The sequence below is a fragment of the Malaclemys terrapin genome, chromosome 25, assembly GCF_027887155.1.
Source record: "Malaclemys terrapin pileata isolate rMalTer1 chromosome 25, rMalTer1.hap1, whole genome shotgun sequence".
In the NCBI taxonomy this organism is placed as follows: domain Eukaryota; kingdom Metazoa; phylum Chordata; order Testudines; family Emydidae; genus Malaclemys; species Malaclemys terrapin.
The window spans coordinates 8,905,140-8,920,701 of NC_071529.1; the positions used below are offsets into that span (position 1 = coordinate 8,905,140).

At 44.7% G+C, this 15,562-nt stretch overlaps 1 protein-coding gene across 14 annotated transcripts in view; it reads right to left on the bottom strand.

Moving 5' to 3' along the window:
• Window positions 1–15,562, bottom strand: part of MAPT (microtubule associated protein tau) — a 90,987-nt gene that overhangs the window by 22,985 nt on the left and 52,440 nt on the right. For 4 of the 14 annotated variants that reach the window (XM_054014181.1, XM_054014179.1, XM_054014183.1 and 1 more), the window contains exons 1-5: window positions 8,768–9,730; window positions 6,117–6,172; window positions 4,130–4,327; window positions 1,814–1,943; window positions 398–451 (exon numbers count right to left, since the gene is read on the bottom strand). In XM_054014181.1, the coding sequence (XP_053870156.1) occupies window positions 398–451; window positions 1,814–1,943; window positions 4,130–4,327; window positions 6,117–6,172; window positions 8,768–9,698 (1,369 nt within the window). In that variant the 5' untranslated portion in view covers window positions 9,699–9,730. The other 10 variants (XM_054014192.1, XM_054014190.1, XM_054014193.1 and 7 more) reach the window with 8 other exon arrangements.

Sequence of the window (15,562 nt, forward strand, 5' to 3'; positions counted from 1 at the left end):
ACACCTAATTTGCCTCTTGAACTAACCAGGACACAGACTCTCTTTCTCAATCTCACTCACTCGGGACCAGTGTGGGAGCTGGGGGAGAATAAAACTTTTTGTTGACTTGCTCCAGTGCTGGGTACCTGCATTTCTGCCATTTCAATTGAACAGTGAATGAGAGCACGGTCCCAACACACAAAATGAAGCTGGTTTTCTGAACCTAGATCATGAAAAACTAGCTTTGCACAGGGCTGTGAAATTAACCGCTCAGTGCCTGAGAAGCTACAAACAAAAATATTCAGATGCAATTTTTGTAATTTAAAAATATGAAAAAGGAAAACACTGACATTGTAAAATATTTTTAAAACAGTTCGGGCAGCCAAGATCGAAGGGGGGGGGAAGTCTTACATTTTACCTTTCTCAGATTTTGCTGCTGTGGTAGGCGGCTTTCTCTGCTCCTTCCTGCCAGCTGAAAGAAAGTTAAAGAAACTTACGTAAAATCAATTACGTACAAACTTAACAAAAGGTTTTAGCAGTGTCTGGATAAACAGAAGGAATATTCACCAGGACACACCATTTTAAAGGTAATTTGTGACCTCTGGAGCAGAAAGCATCCCCAGAAATCATCAAGAGCACTGGCTTAGTCCCCCCATCACTGTTAGGAGAATGTATCCTAAATAAAAATGATTTACAAAGTTTCCTCTATCCCCAAATATAGCCCCTTTCGAGGAATGAATGACTGGCCTTTTGAAAAATCTATCAATAAATAAAAAAGAAAAACTAACTGGAGTAAAAAATGGAGCAGCTTAAGTCTTCCAAATCAGAGCAGAGCGCATCCAATGAATTATACTCCCAGAGGGATCTAACCAGAGGATAAAGGAGGCGCAGTTGTCATCCTAAACCAAGCCGATTATATGAAGGAAGCAGACAGACCAGTAACCAACCAGGCTTATTACACAAAAACTATTCATAGCTCAATACACACAAAACTGTGATGGATGTTACACAAATCAGCGCTACCACATCCACACTCCTTAATCTATCTAACCCTAGTGAATGAACCCTAGGGGCTGTTCTATAGTACAAAGTACAGGAAGACCCACCCTACCTAGCTGTACCCATATAAAAGGATCCTCTTCTCACTGAACGGGACGTCTATAGGGAGAATACCACACTGTTCGAGAGCTAGATGAAATACAAGATTTAGCCGTCCCCACTTTGCTCCTGCTCAATCTCCCAGTACGCTAGAGGCAACGTAGGTTCTCTCACACCAGCAGCATTCCAGATACTGGGGGATTTCACCACAGGGAACATCCCTACAGAAAATTCACTCTCAACCCTCTGCCAGATTGACAGGCCGGATTTCCCACCTTCTTTCTCCAGCTCTTATGGAGTCTTGGCTGGACACTGCAGCACCCAAGAGAGTAGTTTCAGATGGATCATTTTTCCCAGACAAGGGAAATCACCTATTACTTTTAAGCTCCGTCAGGGCTGCACTATTCACACCCTCATACCCAGGAAGAAAAAGCACGGTCCATCTAATGCTCATCTTTCCGCACCTCCCATCTCCTCACGGGACTGGACTCCTGACACTGCAGAGTAGCTCGGGAAGGAGCATTTTGCTCCTGCAGCAGGGGAAAGGGGGCTGAGTGCAGACAGGCTGCTTGGTGACACAGTATGCTCAAAAATAGATGTGCACACGAAGTCTGACCCAGTCGGTGATTTTAGGGAGGGGCAATCCCAGTGCTTTCTGGAAAGAGGAGATTCCTGTCTCAAACGCGCTGAATGCCCATTGGGGATTTTGCTGAATGCAGCACACACTCCATCCTACCAGCATTGGGAGGCGTCTTGGGGGCCGTGGGCGTTTTTGCCGGGATCCGGGTAGCGTTGGCTGGGCTTTTTTGAGTCTGTGATGCAGACCTGGGAGCGGCCATCTTCATTCCGCTTTTCATCTCCGGACCCTGGAGGCGGAATCGGGAACAAACGTTTACAATGTGGTTTGCAGTCCCACGAGAAAAAAAACCAACCAACCGCCCAGTGAAGGGATATTCTCAAGATTTTTACTCTCTTCACTCAGATAGCAGAGAGCTTGCAAAACGCTCCTCAGCTCCTGCCACCACCATCCAAGGACTCTGCCACGAGGTATGGAGGGTAGGATGAGCAACTTCCAGTGAGACCTCCACGTGTACAGCCATTTTAGTTGTATATGAGTCACCGCCCCTTTGCATGCTGCCCCATGATGATGTCCCGGCTGCACCAGCCCCAGTGACTGGAAGCCCTGAGGTAGCACCTACACTGACAGGGAAGCACATGGCTGCATGCCACTTTCCCATGCAAGTTGTTCACTTCAGTGACGCAGTGCCATGAAATGCTTTGCTACCCGTTCCAATTAGCAGGGCTGGCCGAAAAGCAAGTCCATGTCCTTCACCTGTTCCTAAAACTCTTGCCTCCCCAATTAACAAAAGCTTCCTTTCCTCATTTCTGATCAATTGTGGTTTATGTTCATTCAACAGCCCTTTTAGGGTGCTAAAAAGTTTATGAAAAGTTAACCCTGCTGAGTTAATTCAGACATAAAGGGTTGTTCAGGCTGGTAACTGGTGCTTAAAAAGTCAAAAGCAGAATAAAATATCCTTTTCCCCATTTCCTCTGCAGTTTATTGTTTAACAACCCCTTTAATCCTGTAGGGCAGCTTCCTAAATCGGATTCAAAACCATTTACTCCCTATCTGACGCAGGACTGGGCACGAAAACTTCCATTAAAAGTGTGAAAAAGAAAGCTAACGTGCTTTTGGTCAGAGGTCAAATTTCAATGTTGTCACTGTTTGTTTGTTTCTCTATCAGGGAGAGAGTGCTAAGCATTATTTCTAACTGTGACTGTGACATTTTCATTTTTAAAAAATGTACACCAGCCCTGAAGCAATGCATGCCAGAGATCAGAACTGGCCAGCTTCAAATTCTTGAGCACTGAAGCTCATCCTATTATTCAAGATATACGATTTCTATTTTCCCCCCTTCCTTCAGGTTCTAACAAGTTATATGAATGGAAACTCTAAAAGTGTTAGTTAGTTAGTTAGTTAGTTAGTTAGTTAGTTAGTTAGTTAGTTAGTTAGTTAGTTAGTTAGTTAGTTAGTTAGTTAGTTAGTTAGTTAGTTAGTTAGTTAGTTAGTTAGTTAGTTAGTTAGTTAGTTAGTTAGTTAGTAATAGGGGGGGAGGGATAGCTCAGTGGTTTGAGCATTATCCTGCTAAACCCAGGGTTGTGAGTTCAATCCTTGAGGGGGCCAATTTGGGAACTGGGTAAAAATCTGTCTGGGATTGGTCCTGCTTTGAGCAGGGGTTGGACTAGATGATCTCCTGAGGTCCCTTCCAACCCTGATAGTCTATGATTCTAATGATACACAGCCCTGTTAGAGGGTTGTGTTTTCTGCATAATTTTGTAGCACGGAAGGCCTGACTCCAATGTATGAGATATATACAGGACTATGTCCATGCACCCACAAATACCAACACAATGTTGTTGCAATGTGAAAGAAGTCAATGCCTCATTGAAATACAAGACAAAACCCTTCTGCACACGGGGGAAAGGTTTTAAAAAACAGCATTAAAATGAATGCAAACCAAGGGACCCTCCCAGCAGATCAGAGAGATGTGACTGCTCTGTACAACACTGAATTATAAAATCTCCACAAGGACTACTCCAAACGCTACTCCCTAACCAAGGACCGTAAAGGATTTCATGGTAACACGGCTACTTAGCTGTGGGGTTTTTTTAAACAAACACTGTAAACACCAGGTTTCAGAGTAGCAGCCGTGTTAATAAATTTGTTAGTCTCTAAGGTGCCACAAGTACTCCTGTTCTTTTTGTAAACACCAGGTGCTCCAGCCACCCCATAAACAAGCTAGAATGTTTGTCTGGCCATTCCTGACTGAAGCGATTCACAGTCTCGGTTGGGAGAACTTTCAGTCCGATTTACCTCCTCCGTTACGTAACATGGAGTCAACAGGAGACATTACACACACTCTCAGAACATACTTCAGCGTGGAGAGACAGGCTGATCTCACTCAGCATTGGCAGGAATCAGTCAGTCAGGAATGGGCAACTAATCGTTTTTTAAAGGTAGCTTTGGTTTCTTTTTCACCCATTTCCTTACCTTTGGCTTTGTTTCTTTCGTTCCTGTACTGGCAGGTCGGGATGTGATAGAAGAGGCTCGTTTAGGAGTGGAAGCTGGTACTGAGGACTCAGCAGGACTGGAGGGGTTTTTCAAAGGGGTTGTACTAACAGAGGAGGGTCGTTGGGGGGTAATGGAGGATCTATCTTTCAGGGGGTTGGCAGAGGAAGGTGTGGATGTCTTCAAACAAGTAAACAAAATACAAATACAAATAAAATTAAAAAAAATCAGCATGAGAAAAAGCAAACTGAAAAGGGATGATGGTTAAAATCAAATATGAATGGCTAGGAGTTAGAGGTGCAGCACACCAAGGCAGAAGTGACAGACGTGCACCTGCGATCAGGAGTTCTCCATCACACTATGATGTCAGACTGAAGTCTCACTTTAAGATTATTAGTCACCCAGTGACATTTCTTGATATTTCATCAAACCAACATTTGAAAGAAAGAAGCTGACTTGGCAGAAGCTAGTAAATCTAGGACCAGAATTTCCAAGAGCGCCCAGTGCCCACAACAGGGCCAGATTTTCTAACATGCTCAGCACCCAGCGGGGAGCGCTCTCCTGCCGACAAAGCTAACGCTGCTTGCGGGGCTGGACGTATTTAGTCGGCAAAAGAGCGTTTACACACGCTGACTTTTAGCTAAAAGCTGCGTGGTGTAGACAAGCGCTAAGTCATGGTTTCCAGGATACAGTCCTCAATTCTGTAGACATGGTCTGCATTCCTTGCTCCTAGATGTAGAACTTTGTACTTAGCTGTATTAAAACACTTTTTGTTTAAACAGGACCAGCTTCCCAAGCTATCAGATCACCCTGTCTGACTGCCCTGTCATCATGATTTACCATTCCGCCAACCTCTCACCTACCGATTTCCTTCAGCAGCAATGTTATATTTACTTCCAGATCATTAGATGGACATGCTGAATGGCATCAGGCCTACTACCAATCCCTGGGGAAAGAACAACCCCCTTCGATGACGATTCCCCACTGACAACTACTTTTTGAGATCTGCCAGTTAGTCAGTAATCCATTTATCTGTGCTTTATTGATATTCTATAGTGCTAATTGTTTAATCAGAATGTCATTTGGTATTAAGTCAAATGCCTTACAAATGTCTAAGTATATTACATCTATGCAATTACCTTTATTAGCCAAATTTGTTATCTCCTCAAAGAATGAAATCAGGTTTGTTTGACAAGACCTATTTTCCATAAAACCACATGGAATGGCATCAGCTATATTCCTATCCTTTAATTCTTAATTAATTTAATCCCGGATCAGCTTCTCCATTATTTTGTCTGGGACTGGTGTCAGGCAAACTGACCTCCTACACCCATGTCATCTATTTTGCACTTTCTGAATACTGGCATAAGATTAGCACTCTTCCAGTCTTATGGAATTTCCCAGTATTAAATTGTGTGTATAATTCAGAACACAACACTCTGTTGGGTATGGACATTTTTTTTAACTGTTGCTAAGACCAAATTCCCAGCCTTGCTCTTTCTTTGTTCCCAAAATGGGCAGTTATGTAAGTTCAGAACTGCTGGCTCGCCAACCAAAGCCCCAAATCTGCAACTGTTATTTCACAAAGGCTTACCCTCGCAGCTGCATGGATCTGATTCCAGGACTGGGACCCAATTATTTAGAGTAATAGTTTTTGGAAAGTTAAACACTTTGGACTCCTGCCATGTACCATGGGGTTTTCTTTGAATTAGTAAAAAACCCAGCAGTTTAATATTAAAAGTCACAATTTTGTTATGAGTTGATTCTTCCAAGGTTCATGATTTAAAATGGCTGCACCTTCCAAAGGCAGGAGGGAAAAACACAAACACACACTAAAAGAAAAGAAAACTGGAAATTAATGGCAAGGTTTCCTAACAAATATATGACTTAGGTCAAAAGCAGCTGGGTGTAGATGGAGTCAAGAACACACACACAAGGCTTACATCATATCTCGTATCGGTCATCCTACCTTAGGCTTTTTCTCTTCAGTATCAGTTCCATCTTTGTCTTTACTGTCAATACGAGCTGATGAAATGTAAATAAAGACAGTTATGTTCCTCTTCTTGGGGATGCTAAATAAATACCAAATAGCTTATAATGCCTGCATTATCGTAACATGCATTAATGTTCTCTTTTCTTCTCATTTCAGTTAAATCTATTAAAAAACAGTCCTTATCAAATTACTTCCTCTTTTTAAGTGTGTTCTTGCTGTGTTATAGATTAGCCTTAATATAGGCGATGATGCGTTAGAGTAACTGTTAGGAGCATCAAATACATGCGGCAAGTTTTATCCCAGACCATCCTTGACAAGAAGATTGACATACTGTTCTAATGGTGTCTTTCTGAACAGCTCCATTCTCAGGCCTAAGTCTGTCCCTTTGCTCTTCAAAACAAATGCAGATAAGGTTTACGCATCACATCTGAAGACTAAAACTCACGAATGCCTCAAACCTACGAGGGTAGGTGTTGAAGACCTTAAGTAACAGAACTGCTTCTTCTTGTGTTTCCAAAATCACTTTTCAATGTATTACTTCAAAAAAGCAATTTTATTCAAATCCGTTTGTAATCTTCATCTCTCCCCATCTACTATTTTCTGTATGAGACTGGCAGATATTACGCCTTAAGATTCCGTTTCAGAACCTGTAATATCCCTTGAGGCTTTATCGGCCAAATGAAAGCCACTTAAATGAGATTCATAATGAATGCACAGGGTTTCTTGGGCCATTACACTATTATTTAGCCCCATTAACCTACGAACTACAACAGACACTGCAGTATTGCAAATAAAGAGATCAGAAGTATAGAAAGAGTAAAATGTGTACTACACTCTAGGGTACTAGCTACTAAATCCACTTTTTTCCCCACCAGCAGCTAAATTCCTTCTTAATTTGAAAGGAAAAACAGCTCTTGTATCTTCTCTAAACTTTGGGAATTTATTCTGGCTGATAACGAAATGTACAAGGTCATTTATAAAACATAGCTCTAGCAGTCACCTTGAACCTCCCCCACTATCCACTTGCATAACTTGCCTCATGCCCTTCCCTTTCCTAAAACAGCAAAGGTGCCTGGTGCAATGAAGGTTGCGCTGTACGTTAGAGATAAGAACTCCAGGTATTTCTGGCTGAAAAGGGAAATACCCAGTCCCTTTTCTGTTCCTGCTACTCAATCAGAAGCCAGCGACTTTAAGCATATTGTAACCCGAACTGTCTGAAAACACAGTCAACTTCATCTCAAAGAGAAGAAGGCTGTGCGCTTCCATCCATTAACTACTGGCATTAGTGATGGCAACCTCTGCTAATGTCATGAGGTGTGAATGATTTCTGATTGCATATTAAGTTTAACAGGATTAACAGCAGCTGCTGATCCCCACAGTACAGTCCGTATGGCGGGAGCCTCCATCCTCCATTTCCTGCCTCACATGAGGGAGAGTCTATGGGCTGAATGTTCAGGCTGACTGGGCTAGCTGTGCCAAGACAGCGTGTAGGCATCAAACGTGGTGCGGAACCCGTACAGACATGCAAACCTGTGTGTCAACGGCAAACGATTCCTGCGGAAAAGTGTCGGAACTCTATGGAGGTCTACGGCTGGCGTGGCCCCAAAGAACTCACGTTGTGTTTTTAACACCCGGGCACTAAAACATGGACGCTAAGGAGGCTTGTAAATTAGCGAACAGATTTTCTTACAGATGCCATTTTGATTGCTTATTAAAACAATTCAGTGAAAAACCTGCATTTCACCACTGGACAGGCAACCTCCCAAGGTTTTCTTAGGACTACGGGTCTCGGTGAGAGGAGAAATAGTTCTTGAACATAGAGAAAATGTGCCTGGCATACTAGCAAAGGCATTTGTGCCCAAACAGGCTGAATTTAGCCACCTACTCAGGCCAGGTAAGCTAATACTGTTGCATGAACTTGAACATCTAAAGTTAAAGCTACCTGACCGCAGTGCTATCAGATAAGCAGTTAAATGGCTCAAGGTTTCTCAGCCGACATACTTAGGTATCTAACAGGCTTCCCCTCACATAGATCTCTCTTCTAATACACCAAAGATTCAGCCATCTCTTTGGAACGGTCAGGGGCGCACATAGTACTGGGCTTGGAAACTGAGGACAAATTCTCGCCCGCGGTCCTCCTCCTCCCTCACCTTTAGAGCAATACGAGTGGGAGACCCTGCATGGTTTATTAACAACAGCTATGAAACTATAACCTGCTCTGTGGGAACGCTATGTCAGAAATGCCCAGAAAAAGTTTCAATTGATCAAACGCCTCTTCTCTTTTATACATATTTAGAGTGATGGATGAAATCCAAGCGTCTACCTAGCAGCTTTGATAAATCCAAGGACACTGAAATGAAAAGGGAGAAAAGCACATGGCAGCGTGTCAGCGCCCATGCAAGAGAACATGCAACCAAAGCGCGAGTGTGATGCGAATGCATCAAAGGCCAGGAGTAAACGGAGGGTGAAAAGCAGCAGCACGTTGGATTTGTTCAGAGCGAACATCTGTGGACAACTGTCAGGCAGCAGGATTCAAGGGGTGCCATACTGGTTTTAGCAGCCTTGCCCTGAGCAAGTCATTGGAGATAGAAGCATGGGGCAGGAAAATGAGACACACACACACACACCTTTTAAATGAGGAACCCGACTGACTTGTTTCTCTGACATGCGAGTTGCAGGTTTCTTTTTGGGTGATTCTTCTTTTTCCATGGCCTGCACCATTCCCCCCATCTCCTGTTGCAAGGAAACACTTCTATCTGCCACGTCCTTATTTAACCTATCAGGAAACTTGGTTGCACCTAGTGGAGAACCTGAGATTTCTCCCTCCCTAATTACATTAGCTTCAACTTCCACTTGGTACATACTTTCAGAGGGTTCCATCTTGGTAACATCATCATATCCTTTCCCTGACAACCACTGCTGTCTCTCATCTAGGATCTGTCCTGCTTTATGAGTTTCCCTTTCAGTAACAGGAGTCTCTCTAGATATTTCTGCCAGATTATCTTTGGGTCGGCCTTCTGCTGGAAAGCCATGCACCTCCACAGCTTCCTCGGCTGCTTCAAGTAGCGGAGAGTCTTGCGGTCCTAATGCGGAAGGTGAATCCTGCGGAATAGTTTCATCAATGTCACGGTCTTCATCTTTTTCATGCCCAGCGGACTCTTCTTTCAATTTACCTCTGCTGTATAAAGGATACGGCCTGTCTTGAATATGGGAGCTGTCAACTGGCTCATACCCCACATCATCAATACCCGGGTGCCACTTTTCAAATGGAGCAGCCAGTTTCTCCTGATAGAACATTCCAGCACTTGGAGCACCCTGAGAGAATTCGGAAACTGCTGATGTGGCAAATTCTTCTGTGCACACATCATGACCTGCTTCATCTGCCAACGCTTTACCCACTCCAACGTCCTCTTTTCCACCATGGTCCCAGAGCTCAGTTCTGGAGACAGCCTCCTGGCTTTCTTCAAAGGCTCTGAAGTCTTCGTATGTGCCTGGGGGGACTGGTATGGTGGCCTCAGCTCTGGCAGGAATTGCTGCTGCCTGTTCTCCAGTCTGCATTTCACGTAAAGGGAGGACAGTCGCTGGAAGAACCTCACCTGCTTGTTTTTCTGGCTGAATCTCACTTGCCACGTGCTCCTGAATTCCAGGTTCCACACTCTCCCATAGCCTTGGGGAGCTCAGCTCTTCTGGGGGGCGAAGAAGGAGGGTAGGATGTCAAGCGTGGCAAAGAATTAGCACAGGTATTTCAATGGAAAGTCATTCTTGCAACACAAAAGAGAGACTTAAAAGACTTTTTATAACCATTCTACACGGATAAAAGCAATCAAGTCCTACACTGCCACTTGCGGTGGAAAATTCAATTCTGCAGTTCTCTTTGCTTTAAAGGAATCTTGTCCCTGTAGATAGGCTTAAAACAGAGCCACTCCACTTTGCTTTGATGATACACATTGAATCATCCATCATCTCTGCTTACCTGCTCCAGTGCTGGGAAGAGGAAGAGTACCAAAACAAACACAGGATTTGCCATACCAGATCTATCCAGTTATCCTGTCTCCCACACTGAAAGTCTCAGAGGAAGGAGCGTCCCTCCGCCCCCAGTAATATGCCGGTGTGTGATCAACTATGCTCTGTGACCATGGTGGATGGATTCTATCCCAGCCTCTGTCCACAGAGGTGGTCCAAAGTATGCCATGAAGGCTAACATTTGATCATCGTTCAATTTTACAGGCCACAAAGCTATCCAGCCTCTATTTAGTTACAGCACTGGACAATTAATTAGCTCTTGTGGCAGTGAATGCCACAGGTTGACCAGGTGTCAAATGAAGTGTCGCTTTCATTTGTTCTCAATAAATCTGCCAATAATTGTGTTGTGTAACCACAACACAGTGCGGGCCAGAATGAAAATGGATAGATAGTCTCCCCACTCTAAGGGCTAGTCTACACTGGCAACGTTAAAGCACTACCGCGACAGCGCTTTAACGTGGCTTGTGTAGTCGCAGCAGGGGGCGTAGCTCCCAGCGCTGGTGCATTATCTACACTGGTGCTTTACAGCGCTGAAACTTGCTGCGCTCAGGGGGGTTTTTTCACACCCCTGAGCAAGAAAATTGCAGTGCTGTAAAATGCCAGTGTAGACAAGCCCTCAGGTTACATACAAAACTTAAATCCCCTCCAGCTCTTCTTCTCTCCAAACTAAATAAGACTAGTTATAGCTGACACATCTCAGCCACCCGGAATTCTAACCATCTTCACTTCTCTAGACCATTTCTTCTTCTGCTACATCTTTACCAAAAACTAGACAGAGCAGTGCAAGTATTCCAATTCTTTTTTATTTCAGTAGCCTGTCTACGCCATCAAAGCACAGGGTGTAGGTGGAGAGGATGGATCACACAACAGAAACACCTGGCTGCGACTGCAAACAAACTCTGATTTTGTATGTTCCGCCCACTCTGCAGTAATTGGTACCATAACATTGCACACCCGTTCTGGAGCAGCTGACAGTATAACCTTTAAAAAACAGAGCTTACAGTCATAGATGCAAAGATTTTAAGGCCAGAAGGGAACATTTATGATCATCCAGCTAAGGCCTACTCTACAGACCTACAATGATGTTGCCCAGGGGTGTGAAAAATTCACATCCCTGAGTGACGTAGTTATATTTACCTAACTCCCCAGGTAGACAGCGCTCGGTCGATGGGAGAACTTCCACCGCCTCTTGGGGTATGTCTACACTACCCACTGGATCGGCGATAAATCGATCCCCGAACACGCTCCCCGGCGACTCCGGAACTCCACCAGGGCGAGAGGTGGAAGCGGAGTCGACGGGGGAGCGGCAGCCATCGATCCCGCGCCGTGAGGACGTGAAGTAAGTCAATCTAAGTCAATCTAAGCTACGTCGACTTCAGTTCCGCTATTCCTGGAGCTGAAGTTGCGTATCTTATATCGACTCTTCCCCCCCCCAGTGTAGACCAGCCCTCAGAGTTGTGCTGCAGGCGAGCAGAACATACCGTAAGGACAACAAAAGTAGAGACGTGCCCACTACATTCATTAGCGACATTTCCAAAATGCACTTGTTGTTCTAAATACAGAGTGCAACACGTGATCAAAGGTGTTTGTAACATTTCAAATGATACGGTTAAAAATCTGAAGATTTAAAAGGCTGCCCCTCCCACAGAAACTTGAGACTCACTTCACTACTCTTCCCTCTTCATGCTGAAGAGCCAGTTTTCAAAGTCCGCAGCAAAACAAAACCAAGGTCACTAATTATGATTTATACCTGGCCACAGGCGTGCAGCCCTCATCATAATTATATCTGACCCAGAGGAAAATGTATCATAAAATGGAAGTGCCCCCTTTAAAGCATCATTCCCCACGTTCGGAGAAGTAACAATTTACTGCGCAGAAACCTGGTACTCAGTACAAGGGAGGGAAAACGTTTAAACATCTGGTGAGAACAGAAAAGTGGCCAGAGCTGGGCAGATATCATGCAACGCTTCCATCACATTTCTGCTAATGACCTCAAGCGACACCTACAGAACCCTCTGCTATTCTAAGCCTTGTCCATTTGGACACAAGAACTGCCATTCACAAAGATTTGCAAGATGATCTTGTGATACAGTTATGGGCAAACTTCTGCTAGGGAGTAGAACAAGAATAACCAAACTCATTTGCATGGAAGCTGAAGATGCGAACTCTGTCCTGAGTTGAAAAGATACAGGAAAAAATATTTACTTTTTAAACATCACTAAGTTTGAAAGTACCTCTCTCAGCCAGGCAAGTTGTGTGCAATTTTGAGAGTAGCAGCAGGCATGGAGCAGGAAGGATATACACCAAACAGATGAAGAAATTCAGGTCATGTATATGCCACCAAGAAAAAGATCTTGCAAAATGGGATTTACTCAGCTTGAAAAACCAAGCATCATGTAAATGGCACAAGATGGAGAGCATGAGCATGAAAACCATCTACAGCACATTCAGCTTTCTGCACTTGCTGTTTCATTAGACGGGTGGAATTTTCAAAAACATTCCGAGCATTAGCCTCCCTCTGCTCCCACTGGACGCTTTTGAAAATCCCACCCCGAAGTTTTCAGTTATGTCTGAAGTCAGCATAGTCAAAAATCACCCTTTTCAGCCTGACTCCTGTGAGCTAGTAGCGCCTCCTATTAAAGGGATAATTTTTTAGCTCAGTTAAGCAGATGCCCAGTTATGCTGTACATCCACACACTGCACAGCGGCTAGCTTTGTTATGTTCTGTGTAACAGAGGCCAGAAGAGACTACTCTCAATACGTCCAAGTACATAATGAGACTGGTTTGAGGATAATGTGCAAACCAGACTCTTAGTGGGCATTATTTTTGTCACAATTCAAGTAAAAAATTGGATGTGGTGATTATAAAGTTAGATAACCCACTGCCTCGGGGTCAGCACTGCAGGGTTCAAAATCAACCCACACCTCTCGTTCCACAGGAGAGTGACATTGAGATATATTGCAAAAGGTGACTGGGGATGAAGGAGTCCGTATTCAAGTATGAGCATCTCCCGTTGGCTGAACCATATTGTCCTCTGTGTGTGTATTTTGCAAGGTGATGCCTCCTTCCATAGCTTGGAGGATACTCAACCGTCCGCTATTCCAGACAGAGGACAAGGACTCAGGCTGTGACTATCCAGAGAAGAAGGGCAATGGAGGAAAAGTTGTGGTGTCCCCCTAAAATGAAAAAGTGGGGGGGGATACTTCAAGCATCTTGACCATACCTGGCTAGAGACCAGCAGCGGCAGGGAGAACTGGATAGTTGGGTGTCTAGCAAAGAAGGGAAGCATTGCAGAAGAAAAATCCCAAACCACTGGCAACTCCTATCTCTGATTTGGGTCCCAATTGGATTTTACTATTTCCCAGCAGCAAATATTCCACTGACCTTGAGCACCATCTCCAGCAGCTTGATCCTCAAGGTTAGGAGTAGCTCCCACACCTGCTTCCTCAGCTGATTCACAGTTAAATAAAGGGGGGGAAAATTACAAAAGTTAAATTGAAATGGCTGCCACGAGAAACAAATTTGCTTCCTTACTGATCCTGTCCATCTGCCTGACAGGGCTGCCCAGAGGATTCACGGGGCCTGGGGTCTTCGGTGGCGGGGGTCCTTCTGCTCCGGGTCTTCGGGGCACTTCGGCGGCGGGTCCCGGAGCAAGTGAAGGACCCGCCGCCGAATTTGCCGCCAAAGACCCGGAGCAGAAGAAGCTCTGGGTCTTTGGCAGCGGGTCCTTCACTCGCTCCGGGTGTGTTTGGCGGCACTGAAGGACCTGCCACCGAAGACTCGCCGAAAACTCTTGTGGGGGCCCCTGTGGGGCCGGGGCAAATTGCCCCACTTGCCCCCACCCCGGGGTGGCCCTACAGCCTGAATGCATTATAAACAATACTATAATGTACCTGACGGCAGTTACCTTTTAACTGCAGTTGAGGGACTGCCTTATTACATCAGAGCACTGCTTCATCTAAGCCAGTATCTTGGATGACAGAGACCAGTACCAGATACTTCAGAGACAAGTGCAGGAAACTCTTGTGGGCAATTAAGGAGTGGCCTTGCCAAGGTTAGCATGAGAATGTATATCCCTTTTTCAGCAAGGGTGGATGTTATCAGCCACAAAAATATCTAATTCTTTATTATTGCCCACAGGCTAACTATAACGAAGCTCAGACTAATTCTAACACTGACTCAATGCTAAAAGCGGAGAGCTACGGGGTAATGGGCAAACACTGCTAAGTGTCGTCTCACTACCCCAGGCAATAGAAAGGAACTGAGAGGTGGTTTGGGGTCCTTGGGGGAGGCAGGGTACAGCATCAGAAATCCTCTGAGGTAAACAGGATGAAATTCAGTAAGTATAAATGCAAAGGACTCCACTTAGGAAGGAACAATCAGATGCACACACACAAAATGGGCAATGACGGCCTAGGAAGGAGTACGGCAGAAAGGGATCTGGGAGTCACAGTAGATCACAAGCTAAGTATGAGTCAACAGTGTAACGCTGTTGCAAAAAAACCCGCAAACATCATTCCGGGATGTATTGGCAGGAGTGTTGTGAGCAAGACACGAGAAGTAATTTTTCTGCTCTACTCTGCACTGATTAGGCCTCAACTGAAGTATTGTGTCCAGTTCTGGGCCCCACGTTTCAGGAAAGATGTGGACAAACTGGAGAAAGTCCAGAGAAGAGCAACAAAAATGATTAAAGTTCTAGAAAAATGACCTACGAGGGAAGACTGAAAAAATTAGGCTTGTTTAGCCTGGAGAAGAAGACAGAGGAGACATGGTAACCGTTTTCAAGTACATAAAAGGTTGTTACAAGGAGGAGGGAGAAAAAAATGTTCTCCTTAACCTCGGAGGATAGGACAAGAAGCAATGGGCTTAAACTGTAGAAAGGGAGGTTTAGGTTGGACATCAGGAAAAACTTCCTCACTGTCAGGGTGGTGAAGCACTGAAATAAATTCCCTAGGGAGGTTGCAGAACCTCCATCATTGGAGATTTTTAAGAGCAGGTTGGACAAACACCTGTCAGGGATGGTCTAGATAATACTTAGTCTTGCCATGAGTGCAGGGGACTGGACAAGATGACCTCTCAAGATCCCTTCTAGTCCTATGATTCTACCATGCAGGGCACATACGTGGCCCCAAAGGACACTGCTGACCAAAATATTCCCATCTCTCATTCATGGGGTGTATGAGCACCTACAGTGGGATCCATGTGGACAAATCCTCAAAAAATAACACCTGGTTTACTTTTTGCCCTGCTGCTGCACGCTGCGCAGAGGTTTATGCTGTCCAGAATGACGCCTAGGTCTGTTTCCTGAAGAGCTACAGTTCGCTTAGAACCCAGTAACATCAAGGGACAGTTCGACCTATATTTTCAGAGGTGCACTGCCTTGCATTTATCAATGCTG